We start from the raw sequence: 21,094 nt of genomic DNA on the forward strand, positions 1-21,094 counted from the left end.
GTGTATATCTATATCTATATATGATATTCTTGTATGTTTATGTTGTTTATGTTATTAATTTATGTAGATTTCTCTTATTCATTTGTTAAAAAAAATGTGCTTAAAATCTGAAAGGTGCAGTAGAAATAAAAATAGTCTATATTATTTATTTCCACCAAGAGCCAATTACAGAAGTTTCTACCAGTAGGCTAGTGATTTAACGTCCAAATAGCAGACAAAAGAGACCTAGAATCGACTTGTTGTGTAGAAACACTATTTCCATAAGGATCAAAAGGACGTAGGGCAATGACGTTTGAAATCCTTTGAATTAAATTTCAGAGTCTGTGCTGCCATCTACTGGAAAATGTATAACTTATCATCCAAACTGATCTTTCGGATGGCTTGGGGGAAGACGAAATTCTCACATTTTACTGCCATCTAGTGGAAGCACAGCGGTACTGTGCGCGTGCACGCTGAGGGGGTAGACTTTAGCCGGGCAGTCGGAATTAGGCACAACACCGGCATTTGGACCCGGAATCAGTATTATCGGAGGTGGTTACGTCACGACTTAACAACCGCTTAGGGTGGGACTTTTTACGTTCGTTGACAGTTGGGCGTTCCAGTTTCTCCCACGCATTTTAATAGAAGTGACCCGTCTCTGCTTACGAGTAACTCGCATTGTGTAGTTGATTGTTCCGCTGACTTTTATTTTGAAATAAGTCGAACCTGATGTTTCTTGCTTCCCTCATCTGTCAGCATTAGCTTTTATAGCCATCTGCACATTTTGCCAGTTTAGTGCAGTCTGTGAAATGTCTTCTGTCGAAATAAATTCCGTGATGGAGAATCTGGAGGAGAGAATTGGAGAGGATATGGGGATGGAATATGAGGAGCCCATTACAGGACGATATGTTTTCTACAAGTGAGTTTAGCACGCTAACTTTGAATGAGAGTGATAGCGGCTAATCGCTTAAGATGTTTCAATGAATGTACTGCCTTCTCTCGTATGTGTAAGTTTAGGTGAAATATGGCTCATGGCGTTGAACCAATGCACTTTATTATGCAGATATGAGCGGAGTATCTGATGTTAGTACAGTTAGCCTACTGGTTTCTTGAGTGAATCAAATTAAGTCATTCTTCTAGAGCGTCTTAAAACAGTGTGATTTAAAAAAAAGTCTCATTGGTCTTCAGCTGAACTAAAATAAACAGTTTAATCCTCAGTTAACACTGTGACCACCACCTATGTTTTGATGGCAGCTCTCCCGTGATTCACATGAACCGAATCAAAATGTCAGAATTTTCCTTCTGAGTGTCATGAACTATGAGTTTTGAACATGCCTAAACAATCTGTTAAATCCTTAGCATATCTAAAAGGAGTTTGTTCCTCAGTAAATGCCCACAGATGATGTCTTATGTTTGCGCTGTCACATCTCAACACTTGATTGATTCACTCGAACCTAATCAAAATGTCTGAATGATTCATATGTACTGAATCAATAGAATTAACTAGGGCTAAACAAATCTGTTAATCATGTGCAAAACCAGTGGATCTTTTCTTTGAGCGACGCAGGGCTGAGTTTATTAATTCAGAAGAGGTCAGTTCTTAATTTGATGAATTCCTGGTGAGATGACTCTTAAATGTTCTCACTTAAAGGAAAATTCTGTCAGCTTTTAAAACCCCTTATGATTTACTATATAGATAGTTGAACAATTGAGAAAAGTATCGGTATAGGCTATAAGTTAACGTGCAGACATCGCATTTAATTTTAAGCGGAAAACAGACTAAGAGGAAGTGGAATCCGGCGAGGGGGGTTCGCAAGGTTCAACTAATCAAGTCTCTTCACAAGGTTTACCAGAGGCGGCTAACGTTAGGGATGCTACCGTGACCCCATCTGTCACTACAACGTCCACTGTAGCCGGTGGAGGGAGAACACATAGATTCAATGCGAATTGGCTCAAAATGTTCCCAGAGCTAGAGTTCGAAAACAACGTCATGTTCTGGGCAGAAACAGGTGGGCAACTCAGAGTCGGCTCCTGAAGGTGAACGTTGGGAGCCGGCTCACATATCAGAATCTATTTATACAAATATACCAAATAATTAAGTTATGAATATTCAAAAATTTTAAAAATAACGAAAAAAATAATGTAGGCCTAAATGCTAAAACGCACACATTCGTTGTGACTGTCTGCTCAGACTTACAGCCTCACCTGTTGTTACTGTCAATCACACAAGCAGTGTCAACCAATGAACCAAAGATGTGTGAGGGAGGGCGGAGCCAATTTATTATGTTGTTCAAATTGTATTCGTTTTGAACTGTTACATTTATATGCATTTTGTTTATATACGTTAAAAAGTTATAGTTTAAATGCACATGTGATATAGCATCCTTTTTTACATTTATTTCAATTTGTGTGATGCTGCCGTTTTGCAAGTTGTCATTTATTTTTCTTTGATATGGTGCAATATTCTATTATCAGTACCGCCGCTACATATACGCATACTACGCAGTTTACGTAGGGGGGCACCATCTTACACTAGGATGGCACCAGAAAGTCCACCGGCTGCCCTTACTCGCTCGCTATACGTTATTCAAAGACCCGAAAGCAGTTGCGGAACACAGACGATCGCTTCACTCTCATATCTGACCTCTAATTATGCCAGACGGTCAACATACAAAAGCAGCTGGACATCTGATATCCTTTGATTCTAGTAGGCATGGGTCAATGTGTGATTTGGGTTGTTTGTGCTGTTCCGCAGATGTGTGTCCCTTTATAGCCTACACGCACACACACTCATATGTATGTAATTAATGATGCACCGAAATGAAAATTCTGAGCCGAAACCGAAAATTCACTTGGCCGAAAACCGAAAAATAGCCTACTTTTTTTTTTTAATACCTATTTTTTATTTTTATTTATATATATATATATATATATATATATATATATATATATATATATATATATATATATATATATATATATATATATATATATATATTATATATAATTGTGTTAATATTACACCTTTTAATTAATTTAATGCATTTAATTAATCTGAATTGAAAAACTACAAATCAATAAAATTATCAAATTTTTATTGAAAGTAAAGCACCAAAGTTGGACAGAAAATATATTATAAAAATATTAAATATATTATTCTTTATTCAGTTCTTTAACAATCAAATTTAACAGATTTCTTTCTTTTTTTTTTTTTTTTTTACCAATTATCCAATAAATGTAACATTATAGAAAACAAATGATATGCAAAACAGCAGTCAAGTAATGAATTTAGCAGCTCTAGTATAGTATCTTGCAAATAAAAAAAGTTTAAATATGCTACACAGTCATTTTAATGAAAACAACAGGCAGAACACAGAACGGCAGGGGGCCTCTATTTTGTTTATGTAAACTTATTTATACTTTAATATAAAATTATTGTAAAAAACAACAGAAATAGAACTAAAACCAACCTCAAACTGTAAACGACAGATGTAGCCTCAAGTGAAGAACACATTTTTGCAGGGCTAAACACATTTTAATCTAAGCTATACACACAGCGAATTGGACTGCTTTCTATTTAAGTAAAAGTGTCAGGTTTCTCTTCAAGAGCAAAAGTTGCTCAGCTTTCTGAAACTCAAGAACATGAGATGCTGCACTGAATAGTCTCTCTCTCTCTGTGCTAGTGCTTGGGGCAGATAAATACCTGCATGCAATCCACACAATCAATGGAAAGCGATCTTTGTTCATGCGGCAGTAGTCAAGACAAGAGGATTGTCGCGTTCGCGTAATATGAGTGTGAAATGATCGTCTGTGTTCCGCAACTGCTTTCGGGTTCTTGAATAACGTATAACATGCGAGGAAGGGCACCTGGTGGACTTGGATCTGGTGCCCTCCTAGGTAAAGATGGTGCCCTCCTAGGGAGTTGGTGCCCTACGCAGAGGTTGTGGCGGTATTGCTTATCAGTATTATATAATATTTCCACACCGCTGACATCGGTCTTTGCTTGGCAGCGCCATGATTATGATTAGATCTATCGAGAGTGAAACCTGAGCAATGAGGGGCAGGGAGGCATATATATCGGCTCATATAATTTCGGTGCATCCCTAATAAATTGTTTGTTAATAAACTCTGTATTACATTTTTCACTGTGCTCCTAAATTTCTTTGTGTGCTCCTAAATTCATTTATTTAATTAATTTAGGAGTGCATGCACTCCTTGGGGAAAAAAAATCGTGTAGAGCCTTGGTTTAGCATAATTTTTTGGTGCTCGAGAGTCCAAGTATCCTTTCACTTTCATGGCATGGAAATGGTCAGTGTGGACATTCTGCAAAATGCTCCCTTTTTATTACACAGATTAAAGAAAATGGATGTGAAATAATGTCAGAAATTACCTTCTTTTATTTTTACTTGTTTTTTTAGAAAGGGGCTTTATTGGTCAACAGGAATTGATTTTCAGGGGCAGTTTTTTACCTTTTTGAGATCATTTTTTTTCTAAACATATGTTCTAAATTATATATTAATTAATTAAATCATATGTTCTGTTTACAGTGTTCTAAAACACTGTAAATATACTGAAATATTAATGTAAAATACTTTTAATCAATTATTTTAAATAAAAATTTTCAATCTGAGTATATAGCTTGTTAAATACTCAAAATCATTATCAACTCATATTTTGTATGATTATATATTTTCCATGATACAAATAACATTTTATGCATTTTGAATTTTGGGATCATTTTGGTCAGTATTTGTGGCATTTTAACCTCGAGCCTCCATTCATCTTTGAGATTCTGACCAGAGTTTGTAATGACATGAGGGTGAGTGATGATGTGATGTGATGTAATGCAGTTTTCATTTTTGGGTGAACTATGCATTTAAACAAATGTGCAAGCTCATAAACGTTCAGTTAATCTGCTTGTTTTGCTGTATTAGGGACCGGAACGAGTGGGCTGACCTTGAACCTGTTCCTCAAGATGATGGACCCAACCCTGTGGTGAAGATTGCTTATTCAGAGAAATGTAAGTGTATTTTATTCACAAAACGATTCAACAGCAATTATTTATATTAGGTGATCAGTGAGGCTGGGTTTGTTAATGTTCTACATAAAGGTTTGATAAAATAAAAAACTAAGTGTTTGTTCTGCAGTCACAGACGTGTACAACATGTTTCGAGCACTCTTGAAGAACGATGAGAAGAGTGAGAGAGCATTTGCACTGACTTCCGAAGCCATCGATCTCAATGCTGCCAATTATACAGTATGGTGAGATCTTCGATATTGTAAATAAACAATAAATATGTGAGGATCCAATGCACTACAAATGGCAAACATGACTTATAACATGTACACAGTCTGCAATGGGCTGCTAATATAATCTTCATTTTAATACTGAAGTTTTGCCTTGATACACTTGCGGCAGTTTGTTGATCATGTTAGGAGCTGTGTAAGCTGAGCATGTTTTGTGTTGTGTGTTTGTGTAGGCACTACAGGAGAGTTTTACTGCAGGCTCTAGATAAAGACCTGAGAGAAGAGATGAAGTATATAACAGCCATCATCGAAGATCAGCCCAAGAACTATCAAGTCTGGTAAGGCCCACCTTAACCAGTTTCACATTAAAGCAATAGTTTTTCATGTACATGAACATGTTCTCTGCTGCAGCTCTTAAAACTCATTCTCCATTACTTCTATTCAAACTGGCCCATTGTCTTAGTCTACCACTTGCAATGACTATTGACATCTTTCTTCTAAAAAACACAAGTGAAGATTTTTAGAAGAATATTTCAGCTCTGTTGGTCCATACAATGCAAGTGAATGGTGACCAAAACTTTGTATCCCCAAAAGGCAGCATAAAAGACTCCAGTAGTAAAATCTATATCTTCTGAAGTGATATGATAGGTGATGATGAGAAACAGAAGAATATTTTAGTCCTTTTTTCGTTTGAAAACGCATCTTTTTCTCTGTTTTGTCTTTCCATCCACATTTTTGTCAGCGAAAACTGAGCTTTTGGAAAATGCTTGCCTAAGTGGATACCTTTGAAAATGCTGTCTTAGATGTGTGGACATGGAAAATGGATATTTCTGAAAATGATGACATATTTGTTTTCATGTGATATAGTCATGTGATCCATTCAACCCAAACTATCAAGTGGACCATACCCCGGTCCTTTTCATCTCAAGTGCAACACTATCAATTGAGCTACTGTGCAATTTGTTCACACTCGTAAAATACGTTGCTTTAATCATCTAATAAATGAAATGCATTTATTTTCAGAAAAACACACTGACAGACCACTAGACCACTAGTCACGTGACACCTGTTACTTTTAGCAGCGCTGTTCAGAATGGGCCAATCACAATCAATTATTACTAGAGGATTTAAAAATATATACAGTGAGGAAAATAAGTATTTGAACACCCTGCTATTTTGCAAGTTCTCCCACTTCGAAATCATGGAGGGGTCTGAAATTGTCATCGTAGGTGCATGTCCACTGTGAGAGACATAATCTAAAAAAAAAAATCCAGAAATCACAATGTATGATTTTTTAACTATTTATTTGTATGATACAGCTGCAAATAAGTATTTGAACACCTGAGAAAATCAATGTTAATATTTGGTACAGTAGCCTTTGTTTGCAATTACAGAGGTCAAACGTTTCCTGTAGTTTTTCACCAGGTTTGCACACACTGCAGGAGGGATTTTGGCCCACTCCTCCACACAGATCTTCTCTAGATCAATAAGGTTTCTGGGCTGTCGCTGAGAAACACGGAGTTTGAGCTCCCTCCAAAGATTCTCTATTGGGTTTAGGTCTGGAGACTGGCTCACTGCGCCAGAACCTTGATATGCTTCTTACAGAGCCACTCCTTGGTTGTCCTGGCTGTGTGCTTGGTCATTGTCATGTTGGAAGACCCAGCCTCGACCCATCTTCAATGCTCTAACTGAGGGAAGGAGGTTGTTCCCCAAAATCTCGCAATACATGGCCCCGGTCATCCTCTCCTTAATACAGTGCAGTCGCCCTGTCCCATGTGCAGAAAAACACCCACAAAGCATGATGCTACCACCCCCATGCTTCACAGTAGGGATGGTGTTCTTGGGATGGTACTCATCATTCTTCTTCCTCCAAACACGGTTAGTGGAATTATGACCAAAAAGTTCTATTTTGGTCTCATCTGACCACATGACTTTCTCCCAGGACTCCTCTGGATCATCCAAATGGTCATTGGCAAACTTAAGACGGGCCTTGACATGTGCTGGTTTAACCAGGGGAACCTTCCGTGCCATGCATGATTTCAAACCATGGCGTCTTAGTGTATTACCAACAGTAACCTTGGAAGCGGTGGTCCCAGCTCTTTTCAGGTCATTGACCAGCTCCTCCCGTGTAGTTCTGGGCTGATTTCTCACCTTTCTTAGGATCATTGAGACCCCACGAGGTGAGATCTTGCATGGAGCCCCAGTCCAAGGGAGATTGACAGTCATGTTTAGCTTCTTCCATTTTCTAATGATTGCTCCAACAGTGGACCTTTTTTCACCAAGCTGCTTGGCAATTTCCCGTAGCCCTTTCCAGCCTTGTGGAGGTGTACAATTTTGTCTCTAGTGTCTTTGGACAGCTCTTTGGTCTTGGCCATGTTAGTAGTTGGATTCTTACTGATTGTATGGGGTGGACAGGTGTCTTTATGCAGCTAACGACCTCAAACAGGTGCATCTAATTTAGGATAATAAATGGAGTGGAGGTGGACATTTTAAAGGCAGACTAACAGGTCTTTGAGGGTCAGAATTCTAGCTGATAGACAGGTGTTCAAATACTTATTTGCAGCTGTATCATACAAATAAATAGTTAAAAAAATCATACATTGTGATTTCTGGATTTTTTTTTTTAGATTATGTCTCTCACAGTGGACATGCACCTACGATGACAATTTCAGACCCCTCCATGATTTCCAAGTGGGAGAACTTGCAAAATAGCAGGGTGTTCAAATACTTATTTTCCTCACTGTATATATGATAAGTGCTGCTGTGGTGGATTAACAAGTATGAATCCTTGCAACTATCAGTTTTATTTAAAAATGACTCTCCAGAGTGAAAAAATTAGATGAGATGTAAACTTTTCTGACATTTGCATTAGGGTTGGGCGATATGGCTTCAGAATTTATATCTCGATATTTTTCAGCAAATTGATGATAATCGATATATATCTTGATAATTATGTTTTTGCTCTGAAATAGAATATATATATATATATATTTATATTTTTTTTTGTTTGTTTGTTTGTTTTTAATTAGACAATTAAATCTAAACAGCCATTGCTGCCATGTAGAATTAATATTTCAAAGGCAATAAATCAAATCTATTTAAAAATGATTTTCCACATGTTTCCCACAGTTTTCTTTAGTAAATGAACACAAGGGAGAATAAAATGTGAATGACTTATCTTTTGGAAACCAGATGAATATTGCATAGTACTATATTATTACTGTGGAACCCAGTGATGTTTATTAATATAATATAATACTGAATTATTATTATTTGCAGGATAATAAGATTTGTTATAGATAAATTAATGTATTTCTGTCCTATTTTCTTCACCCTAAACTGGGGTTTTTATTTTGAAGCTGTTTGCAGTTGTGTTTATTTCACCTTCATCAGGAGCTTTTATTATGAAACAGAAAGTGCAAAGTTTGTTTGACAGTTTTGAGTTTCGCATCTTGTGAACCGTTGTCAAACTCTCCTTTACTGTTCCATGTTTGTAGATTTGTATAACAGTGTAAAAGCAGTTACTAATGTTTGGAATTGCTTGAATGCTTTAAACTGCTGTATTTCACAATGTACGCGAACTGATATAAACACGAGCGCCCGCGCGTGCACAGATCAGCGCATGGAACACAGCACATGAGTCATATGAAGTACTGTTGACGGACACCGTTATTTACGTTTGTTGGAAAGTGAAGTGGCTTTTAAGGGAGCACACTACAATAGCGCATCAATTTCATCATGAATTAACCAAGAATTGTTACTGTGTGAATATGTAGCTAAAGATGCTCAATTGAGATATGTTGTACTTCTAATAAGAGGTGTTTTATAAAAATACATTTACCGAATGAATAAAATACATTTATTTACAATTAACAAAAAATTCGTTTTAATGACATCTCGAGCATAGTCCTTGAAAACAAATATAAATATGCATGAAAAGTCCTTGAATTTAACTTTGAAGCATCTTTACGAACCCTGAAGATAGAATTGTGTGAGGAACAGTGTGAAAAGTAAATGTTTATGAACTGATAATCTGCCGTTTTACAGGTTATTTGTGTGAAAGTGAATAAAAATGATTGTTGTAGCACCTCTAGTGATCATTTCACCAGAAATCTGCCGAGATGCATACAAAGAGCAACGTAAAAATCATTTTACAGGTTCTATGAGACCAGTTTGGAACAGTAGCATAATGATACTTGCTTTAGCAAACACCACTAATATTTAGACGTATGACTTTTTAATTTTATCAACTGAAAGATTTTGATAATTGTACTAGCACAAGTCCTGTAATCTCCCCAATCTCTTTCTCATACCCACGGCTGCAGGCATCACAGGCGGATGGTGGTGGAGTGGCTGAAAGACCCCTCAGAGGAGCTGGAGTTTGTAGTAGAGATACTCAGTCAAGATGCGAAGAACTACCATGCGTGGCAGCACAGACAGTGGGTCATACAGGTACAGAGCAAAACACAACAGAACCTCAGCATGAAGCGTTCTCAGTTTGTGGCGCATAAACTGTTTGCCACGTCACACAGAAACATGTTTGTTTGAAAAATCCTTAAAGGGATAGTTCACCCAAAAATGAAAATTCTCTCATCATGAGAGGTGTGGGTGAGAAGCATATCACTATTTTAAGTCCCTTTTCACTATAAAGAATTTTCAGACGTTCAGTATGGACGAGCAACCTTTGGAAAACACTTGAAAACAGTGTGGATGCAAACAAAACAACACTTTCAGATTTATCCAGATTCATGTGGACTTAGCCTGAGAACATAAGTTCTATCTCTCTGTGTGTCTCACAGGAGTATAAACTGTGGGATGGAGAACTGGAGTATGTGGAGGAACTGTTAGAGGATGACGTGAGAAATAACTCGGCCTGGAATCAGAGACATTTTGTCATCAGTCACACCAGTGGATACACCGATCCTGCCATTCTAGACAGAGAAGTGCAGTGAGTCTTTAAAATAAATTTATAAAACATTCAGAGTTGAAAAACATCAATGTATTGTGCAGAAATATCATTAATAACTTGGTGCTATAAATGCTGCCGCATCCCACTATCTGTTTATATTATTTCTGCATTTAAAAATCTCTTTCTCTCCCTGTCTTTGTCTCAAGGTACACACTAAAACAGATCAAGAAAGCACCCCACAATGAGAGCGCTTGGAACTATTTAAAAGGGTGAGTGTATTTCTGTAAATAAACACCTTGAAGGTTTAAATAGCCTATGAAGTCATCTGTATATGAGAATAGTACAGCAGTGCCCCATACAACCAGCAGATGGCATTGCTCACCATCATTTGGATGCTACTGTAAAAGTGCTTAAAAGTTTGCTCCATATACATATTATATGTATATATTGACATCACAGTGACAGATTATTGTATTGACCAGGACATTTAATCAGCCAATATTTGTCCATTTCAAGTTTATGAGTAGTCCTATTTGTCTGATTAATAGTTGTTAACCTATGTGTCAGTTCCATAATCTATCACAACTAGCTTGTTAATAATAGATAGCTAATAAACACTTTCTTTTTTCAATTTTGTTGAATTCTTACTAAATATTGTATAAAATAGGTGTTATTTTAAATGTCTAATTTAACAAATATACATTTAATTTCAGCAGTTTTTTGCACTCTTATTTGTTGTCATTGAATTGCATTATATATATATATATATACTATATTTGCATTACATCAGCCACCCTGCTTTCTAGATATTGGCATCGGCCAGGTGAAAAACACCAATCACTAATTTACGACACACAAATAAAAACTTTACAATGTTATGTTAGTCGATGCTTTGGAGAAAATGTTGTGAACGTCACAGCTGATGAACTGATATAAACTGGATCTATGATCTATGACTGTTATTTTTCCTTTTCTAAAAATATCTTCCTATATCGACATAACCTGAAAGGCTGCTCAACAAGTCAGAAGCCACTGCTCCGAAACTGCCACAAAAAACATACTACAGTTTGCAAGTGCACATGGGGACAAAGATCTTACTTTCTGGAGAAATGTCCTCTGCTAATAAAACAAAAATGTAACCGTTTGGCCACAATGACCATCGGTATGTTTGGAGGAAAAAGGGTGAGGCTTGCAAGCTGAAGAACACAATCCCGACCATGAATCATGGTGGTGGCAGCATCATGTTGTGTGGGTGCTTTGCTGCAGGAGGGACTGGTGCACTTCACAAAATAGATGAAATCATGAGGAAGGAAAATGATGTGGATATATTGAAGCAACATCTCAAGACATCAGCCAGGAAGTTAAAGCTCAGTCGCAAATGGGTCTTCCAAATGGACAATGACTCCAAGCTTACCTCCAAAGATGTGGTAAAAGGGATCAAGGTATTGGAGTGACCATCACTAAGTCCTGACCTCCATCTGATAGAAAATGTGTGGACAGAACTGAAAAAGCATGTGTGAGCAAGGAGACCTACAAATCTGACTCAGTTACACCAGTTCTGTCTGGAGGAATGGACCAAAATTCCAGCACCTCATTGTGAGAAGCTTGTGGAAGGCAACACAAAACGTTTGACCCAAGTTAAACATTTTAAAGGCAATGATACCAAATACTAACAACGTGTATGTAAACTTCTGACCCACTGGGAATGTGATGAAAGAAATGAAAGCTGAAGTAAATCATTCTCTCTACTATTATTCTGACATTTATCATTCTTAAAATAAAGTAATGATCCTAACTGACCTAAGACAGGGAATGTTTTCTATGATTAAATGTCAAGAATTGTGAAAAACTGAGTTTAAATGTATTTGGTGAAGGTAAACTTCTGACTTCAACCTTATATATTGTGTGTGTGTATTTATATATTTATATAATGTTTTGGTGTATATATGCAACACGTTGTTTATACTTTATATTTACATATACAGTAAAGAATTTCTCAAGCATCAAGATGTATAATGTTGTGTACTGTTTGACTCAGGATTCTGCAGGATGGGGGACTTTCCTCATACCCTGGACTGTTGGAACAATTGATGGAGCTGCAGGACTCATGCAGTTCTCCTTATCTCACCGCCTTCCTGGTCGACCTCTATGAAGATGGTCTGGAGACCAAAAACCTGAGCTTTAACCAGCAAGACACACTCAACAAGGCTGTGGAGGTAAGCGCTGACTTCACACACACACACACACACACACACACACACACAGGAAATCATGGAAATAGCAAGGAATTGGTCACTGATTAATTTTAGTTTTGTGTGACTAACCGCATAAACAGCTACCTTACATTAAATAACACCGCATTTAAAGTGATTCAAAAAATCATCATAGTATATTAATGAGGGAAAACTGCAGTTTTAAAACTTATGGACCGAAGAGCTCAATTAGTAATTAGTTTTTTATTTATATATAGCACTATTAAACATGGAGTTTTTTTTTATCTTAAGTGCTTTATGAAGCTACAGAGTATGACACATAAAATGTTCTCATAAGGAACGTAGTTTTATCAAGTCAAGTCAAGTCAAGTGGTTTTTATTGTCGTTTCAACCATATACAGTTAGTACAGTACACAGCGAAACGAGACAACGTTCCTCCAGGACCATGGTGCTACATAAAAACAACAAAGGACCAACATAGGACCACATGAGACAACACAACGAAATAAAATACCTATATAAACTACCTATATAAAGTGCACGTGCAAACATGTGCAAAAAGTACGGGACAGTACAACAAATTACTGACAATGAACAGGACAATAGACAGTGCAGCGCCGACCAGTACTCAGTAGTGCAAAAAGATGACAGTTTCTAAAAATGTAAACATAACATACTATGAGATAATGTTCTATGCACATAGCAGTTATTGAGGTAGCAGACAGTTATAAAGTGACAGTTATTAAAGTGCAACTCAGGACACGTGTGTGTGTGTGTCAAACCAGTCTCTGAGTATTGAGAAGTCTGATGGCTTTGGGGAAGAAGCTGTTACACAGTCTGGCCGTGAGGGCCCGAATGCTTCGGTACCTCTTGCCAGACGGGAGGAGGGTAAAGAGTTTGTGTGAGGGGTGTGTGGGGTCGATCCACAATGCTGGTTGCTTTGTGGATACAGTGTTTTTTGTAAATGTCTTTGATGGAGGGAAGAGAGACCCCAATGATCTTCTCAGCTGTCCTCACTATCCTCTGCAGGGCTTTGCGGTCCGAAGCGGTGCAAGTCCCAAACCAGGCAGTGATGCAGCTGCTCAGGATGCTCTCAATAGTCCCTCTATAGAATGTAGTGAGGATGGGGGTTGGGAGATGTGCTTTCCTCAGCCTTCGAAGAAAGTAGAGACGCTGCTGGGCTTTCTTGGTGATAGAGCTGGTGTTGAGGGACCAGGTGAGGTTCTCCGCCAGGTGAACACCAAGAAATTTGGTGCTCTTGACGATCTCCACAGAGGAGCCGTCGATGTTCAGCGGAGTGTGTTCACCTTGTGCTCTCCTAAAGTCAACAACCATCTCTTTTGTTTTGTCGACATTCAGGGACAGGTTGTTGGCTCTACACCAGTTCGTCAGCCGCTGCACCTCCTCTCTGTATGCTGACTCGTTGTTCTTGCTGATGAGACCCACCACGGTCGTGTCATCGGCGAACTTGATGATGTGATTCGAGCTGTGCATTGCTGCACAGTCGTGAGTCAGCAGAGTGAACAGCAGTGGACTGAGCACACAGCCCTGGGGGCCCCAGTGCTCAGTGTGGTGGTGGTGGAGATGCTGTTCCCGATCCGGACTGACTGAGGTCTCCCAGTCAGGAAGTCCAGGATCCAGTTGCAGAGGGAGGTGTCCAGGCCCAGCAGGTTCAGCTTTCCAATCAGGTGCTGGGGAATGATTGTGTTGAATGCTGAGCTGAAATCTATGAACAGCATTCGAACGTATGAGTCCTTATTGTCTAGGTGGGTGAGGGCCAGATGGAGGGTTGTGGTGATGGCATCGTCCGTTGAGCGGTTTGAACGATCACGCAAACTGCAGTGGGTCTAGTGAGGGGGGCAGCTGGGTCTTAATCTGCTTCATGACGAGCCTCTCGAAGCACTTCATGATGATGGGTGTAAGTGCGACGGGACGGTAGTCGTTGAGGCAGGACACTGAAGACTTCTTTGGCATCAGAAAATGTCTTGTCTTGTTTAGCTGTGTGTGTTTGATCTCATTTGAATATTTTACAGCTTGACGATTCATGCATAAATAGTCAGCCCATATCCAGTGTGATTAAGAGGTTATTAGGGACTTTGTGTATTCTGTGTGGTAAAACATTGTTTAGATAAAAGTCTTGAAATATTGACAAAACACTTTAATAGATGATATTTAATAATTGATCTGTGGTTCAATATCAAGAAACAAAATGGATATGAAACAGTACTTGGATACCTCCATACGCTTCAGCAAGAAAATTGGGACAGAGAAAGCATTATGCATCTCTTGAGTATTTGTCTGTGACAGGCCTTGTGTTTCCATCTGCATCTGAGCAAACATGCGGATGTTGTGTCTGTGTTGAGGTTAATGAGATTTCTTTGGTGTAGCTTTCTCTTCCTGTGCTGTGAAGATGATTGGTTTGAAAATGACTTTCTGTTTTGAAATTGAGGCCATGTGCATGTTCAAAACTGCTGCTACCTTTCAGCTGTAAGTCAACGGGCATCCAAATGGAGATGAAGAATTTGAAAGCATTCAAAGGAAAAATGAAATCCACCTATGGTTCTTCTCTGAAGAGGAAAATTAAACTTCACAATAACAAGCTGCCAAATGCATTCAATGATGTGGAAAAAGATGTTCCCACATGGAAGTGATTGAGTTCTGTAAGGAGAATCACAGAATCCTCATACAACATTAAAACAGAAACATGATTTTAGAACAAAATGCATTTTCTCATGCAGAATCCTCAGTTTTAAAATTACTCTAAAGGAATCTGCCATGGAGTACTAAGAATTAAAAGAATTGCTCTAGGATTTTGAAGGATTCCATTTTGGAACACTCATTGTAACCGTGGAACCTAAACATGCTTCTAGAATGGATCTAAATGATTCTAAGGTCTATCCTTGCACCTTTGTAAATTATTCCACCATTGCATGGATTTAGAATGGTTCTGAAGGATTCTATGGAGCAGCCCTTTTATGCATGACTCCTAGAATAGTTCTAAACATATTCTTCAGTAGAATTCACACATAGTTCTAGAATGGATTCTTCACTTAATTATAGAACCAAATGTATTCTCATTACATTACTACCCTGCAGCTATATCACCCTGTAGCTCAAGAGTGGTTGCCCACTGAAGCTAAGCAGGGTTGAGTCTGGCCAGTATCTGAATGGGAAACCTCCTGGGGAAAAACTAAGGTTGCTGTTGGAAGAGGCTTTAGGGGGGCCAGCAGGGGGTCTGCAGTCTTTGTGTCCCCTAATGCCCCAGCATAGTGACAGGGACACTATACTGTAAAAAGTCACCGTCCTTCGGATGAGACATTAGGTCCTGACTGTCTGTGGTTATAAAAATCTCAGGGCACTTCTCTTAAAGAGTAGGGGTGTAACCCCGTTGTCCTGGCCAAATTACGACCATTGGCCCTTCTCAATTATGGCCTCTTAATAATCCCCATCCATTAATTGGCTCTATAGCTCTACTCTTTCCTCTCCTCCAATAGCTGGTGTGTGGTGAGCTTACTGCACACTATGGCTGCCGTTGCATCATCCAGGTGGAATGGAATTATTACAAACCATTCCTGTCCCCTATTTTTCAGCATAGTAAGCTAAACATTCTCATCCGTGCTGTTGAAACACCTTTAAAGCGTGACTAGTCATGATTGGTCACTTGCTCAGTCCATTTTAATCCTGATTTTGCTGTACAACAGAACTGCATGCTTCCTCAACGAGAACAGTTCAGCCTAATGGTGGAAAAAGTTTCTATGATGGAACCATTATAGTGGAATGGATCTTCACATCTAGAATGGTTCTGAGGAACTCGACAGTGGAAATTTTACACAGTTGTAGAACAATTCTGGATGGATTCTACAGTAAAATCCGTGCAAGATTCTAGAATGGTCCTGAAGTATTCTTCTCTGGAATTTCCAGACAGTTCTAGAATGTCTCTGAAGCATACACGGCTCTTGAATACTTTCTTCAAATGATTCTAGAATGATTCGGAAGAGTTCTACTGTGAAATCCACATCTAGTAATCAAATGGGTCTTAATAATTGTACATGCTAGAATTCTGAGGAATCCTCACCATTCTGAAATTGTTCTCGAATTGATTCTTCACACAATTCTAGATTAGTTCATAGGGGCATTTACAGTGGTACTTTCACAATTCAAAATAGGTTCTGTAAAGACTTCACATCTTTGTAAATTGGCGCTCAGGAATTCTGCAGCTGGTTTTGCTGCCGAATTCAGACCGCTGACCTTTCATTAAGACTGTGAAGTGCAGAATATTGATGAGTGTTACCAGCAGAGTTCATTCAGGTCTGAACTGGCTTGTACTGCTGCTCTTAGGGAGCTGGCGCTCTCACTGCTGTACCATACTCTTGTACTCTTTCCGTTGGACAATGTCAGAGCTACATTTAGAGTTTCTGTCCCCTTGTTTGTGTTGTTTTGCATTAGGTATGTTCTCCACTCCTGTGATTTCTATGGATTTAAAATCAGAGTTGGTTTTGAATCTTTTTTTATTGGAAGCCTTGTTGTTTGCACTAGGAATGTGGACAGATATTTGACATTCGGTAAACCGTTCAATCCGGCAATATTAGAATATAAAAAATAAAAAATCACTACACGTGCAATACAGGTCTGCAACCCGATGAGCTCGACGAGTTCTGACAAACTGCCAGGTTTTCCAGCTGGATTTGGATCAGTTTTTCAAGGATAGGTCAAGTTAGGGGCTGTTGAAACATGCTTTTGTGTGCATCTCCGCTGTTACTATTAAAGATCAGTGATACTGACACATGCTCGACAAATTTCTTTAACTGTTGCGCTGGCTGAATCTCACTTTTTTTTTTAGCAAAGTTTAAAATACTTTCATTTTTATAAACACATCTCGAAACAGCTGTGTTGTGTTTCATTTGTTGTGCTGCATTCTGAAGAAGAATATCCTATTTTAAGTGACTGTTACACCATTAAACATGATTCCAGTTTGTTTCTCACCGAGCAACATTTCAGCGCTTCAAGTAAGACATTGTTTTTTCTATTTTGCTCTGGTGTGCATATTTAGTACAATAATTAGCCAAGTTCAATGTAATTTGATTTTAAACTATTAAAAAATAAAAGTACCCTGAAGAGGCTATTTATCGTCCCAGTTACGTATGTAACCTCAGTTCCCTCGGTGATATGAAGGGAGCGAGACATTGCTTTTATTAATGCATATGGGGAGTGCCTTCCACATGACCTAACCTCTCAACAATAACGGCAGTATTCTAATATTGGCTATGGTGTTTGAGCCCCGCATGCAGGTGCACAAACACCATTTCCTCCGAATTTCTGACCGAGAACAATGAGCGCAGTGCTCGTACTTTAAGAACTCTGAGTCTTGTAGTGTGGCTAGCGTTCACAATGTCTTGTTCCCTTCATCTCAGGGAACCAAGGTTACGTACATAACCAAGACATTCCCTTATGACTCGGTACACTTGACATTGCATTTATTAATGCATATGGGGAACAGAATCCCATCACACCGCACTACACGACATAACCTCCCAAAATGGAAGCAGGACGCTGCAGTCTTGTGGGACGACGACCGACATGAGTATGCTGCAGTGAGTGACCCTCATGTTGGGCGAGGAGGAGAGCACTTGGGATGAATATATGAACTATAGTCATATAGTATAATTTAACTCCTTCATGAACCCAGTCAGTAAGGGAGTTTATTTATAATGTAAGTGCTTGTGACTTATGGAAAATTACAATGGCCTAATGCAGGCGGCTGTGTAAAAGATGGGGAGCTTGTCCTAAAAGGGAGGCGCATAAATATATATATTTGGCCAAAGGATAGCAAGCGCTCTAAACAGAGAGGACACGTGAAGAGAGAGATGTTACATCTAGGCTGTTAAACCTTGTGAATGTGTTTTGTGTGGACCATCCTGCTGCAAAACATAAATCTTGTAAAGACACACCAATAGTCCATGAGGAGGTCATGCCTCGAGTTGAGTGTGCTGTACCACCAATTGGGCAAATCTTACCCTGTGACTTATAAGCTAGGGAAATTGCATCAACATTCCAGTAAGAAAGTCTTTGTTTTGAGATGGACTTTACTTTTGTGCATCCTCCATAGCATACAAAGAGCTGATCAGACAGTTTGAACAGGCATGTATGCTCAGCGTATGCATGTAGTGCCCGCGCAGGGCATAACAAATGCAATGATTGTTCCTCGTCCAAATTAAATGGAGGAGGGAAGAAGGCCTGAAAGTTAACCACCTGTGCTCTGAAGGATGTGGTTAGGACCTTAGGCACATAGCCTTTTCTGCGTTTGACAGTGGCTCTTGAAAGATTGGGGCCAAACTCCAGACATGAATTGTCGAATGATAGTGCATGCAAGTCACCGACCCTTTTTTCTGAGGCCAGAGCCAGCAATAGTGCTGTCTTAACGGAGAGCATATGCAAATCAACAGAGTCCAAAGGCTCGCAGGGGGGCCCTGCGAGAGCTTTTAGGACTAAAGTTAAGTCCTAAGTCGGGACTGTAGCTGGCCAAGGTCTTTGGTTTAATCGTCTTGCTTTATGATTAAATCATGTTTGCCTTTAGAGGCACCGGCTTCTATAGTAGATATAGCAGATATAGTTGCCACATACACTTTGAGTGTTGATGGGGTGAGTCCTGCGTCTAATCGCTCTTGAGGAAATATGAGAATTTCATGTATAGGGCAGTTTACTAGGTCTTTGCCATGTGAGAGACACCAATCAGTGAACACCTACCATTTTAGCACGTAGAGGCATCTCATGGACAGCACTCTGGCCTTCAAAATGGTGTTCATGAAATGGCACATTTAGCATTTTCCATTCAGGGGCCACTCATTATCATTTCCGGAAACCATGGCTAGTTGGGCCATTTCGGCAATATTGACACCAGAGCCAATATTAGAATATTGGTGTATTGTAGAGGTTTCAACTATGTATTGTGTGGAAGGCATTCCCCATATGTGGTAATAAATGCAATGTCAGAGTCGTAAGAACATACCGCAACAGTGTGACTCCATGCACATGATATTATTTGCGTTTGCTGCGGATGTGTGAACCTGCCCGTGCAGAGCTCATATACTGGTAGTGACAGTTTTATTTATTTTTTATTTTTTTACTTTAATGAAATAATTTGAAGCTGTATGTTTTGTTCTATTTAGAGACATAGCTCACAGTGCTTTTTATTTGATGTTGTTTTGAGTAGTGTTTTAGGAAATTCCATTACAATAAACATACCTTTTTCCCACGTCACGACTCCAGATGAAAAACCGATTAACTGTTCATGAAAACTCGCGGTTAACCGAATGTTAAAAATGGTAACCTTACACATTCCTAGTTTGCACACATCCTATAATTGAGCACCATCTCTTGTTCCTTAACTCATTCACTCTTAATTTTTTCTTTCTTTCTTTTTAGCTTTGTAGGTTGCTAGCCGATGAGAATGACACCATAAGAAAGGAATACTGGAATTACGTGTCACGTTCTCTCCAGAAAACGTATGGCTCTGGTGACTCTGCCCCCTCTTCTTCTTACCCGCCCCAATCCTCCTTCGTGCAGCTCGATGATGATGATCCCAGTGACCACTGAGGAGAACCACAACCTGAATACATACTTCGAGTGAGCAAGAAGATATACTGAGAGCTGAGAGGGCTCTTTATCTGTATGACTGTATTAGTAAAAGCTTTGTTGTAGTACTTGTATGTCAAAGAACGGCGCAAAATAGCCATATGCTTAAGCATTCAGTTCTCTATGAGTGTTTAAGTTATGAAGAATTAAATAGAATTGTACTGTGGGAGTTTGATGGTAAATCATAACAGACATCTTATGTTCAGACTTATCATTAATGTTTATTGGGGTCTCACAAAAACACGTCCAGGTCACATTTCACTTTAATAAAAAGATAAATATGATTATTATTAATAATAATAATAATAAATGTAACTTCCATTAATGGTATTAAATAGGTGCTTCATTTTATTTATGCTAAATATAATTAAGTACCTATTTAAACCCATTCAAATTTGCATTGTGATATTATTTTCATGAGAAACTCAGGGGGGTTGGTCATTTGAATTCTCATTGATTGTCCTTATTAGATTTTCATTAGTTTAATACACATTTTGTTTTTGTTTTTCACATTACAGTGTGAATATAATTTCTTATTTCATCATTTTAGTTTTTGAGTGAAATATGACCTGTGCGTAGTCTTGTTAAGTTTCGTGAGAGTCAACCTTTTGGCTTCTTTTAAGTTGGATGACAAATTTTGGTTAACTATCAAAGCAATTTTATTCTTGCCAAAGCAAATGCTGGTCTGTATTACCAACATTTCTCATATTGTAACTGTAAAGGTTTTTTATTTGAGTTTTTTGTATGTTCAGAATTAATAATGACTAATGATAAAGCTGAACGATTTTCCAGATTTGTTTTGTCTAACGTTTATTGTTTGGCAGAGATTACTAAAATGAGGATCTAGAAATATATTTTTAAAACGGTGTGTAAGTCTTTTGATTTGTGGACAGATTTGTTTGCCATACCAACAGCATCTTTTAGGTTTAAGGAGGCAGAAATGGTTGTAGATTAGATTAAATGTCCAATAATTATGCCTTATGATAACAATCATGATGTTTAAGCTTTTGAAAAAGATATGTTATGTGTCAAAAAATGTCCTTAATCACAGTCTTGACAACTCTCAGAAAGGTTTAGCATATGAATGTGGGTATGACATATTGATAGGATATTG

General features: G+C 38.5%; 1 protein-coding gene across 1 annotated transcript; it reads left to right on the forward strand.

The window, feature by feature from the left end:
- Window positions 1-642: 642 nt before the first annotated feature.
- Window positions 643-20,840, forward strand: fnta (farnesyltransferase, CAAX box, alpha). Its single transcript, XM_052154517.1, has 9 exons — window positions 643-898; window positions 4,914-4,999; window positions 5,127-5,241; window positions 5,460-5,564; window positions 9,552-9,678; window positions 10,026-10,174; window positions 10,342-10,404; window positions 12,174-12,351; window positions 19,771-20,840. Exons 1-9 carry the CDS (start codon window positions 789-791, stop codon window positions 19,939-19,941), a joined length of 1,104 nt encoding a protein of 367 aa, XP_052010477.1. The 5' UTR covers window positions 643-788; the 3' UTR covers window positions 19,942-20,840.
- Window positions 20,841-21,094: the final 254 nt, after the last annotated feature.

Source organism: Xyrauchen texanus, chromosome 23, assembly GCF_025860055.1.
Source record: "Xyrauchen texanus isolate HMW12.3.18 chromosome 23, RBS_HiC_50CHRs, whole genome shotgun sequence".
Classification (NCBI taxonomy): domain Eukaryota; kingdom Metazoa; phylum Chordata; class Actinopteri; order Cypriniformes; family Catostomidae; genus Xyrauchen; species Xyrauchen texanus.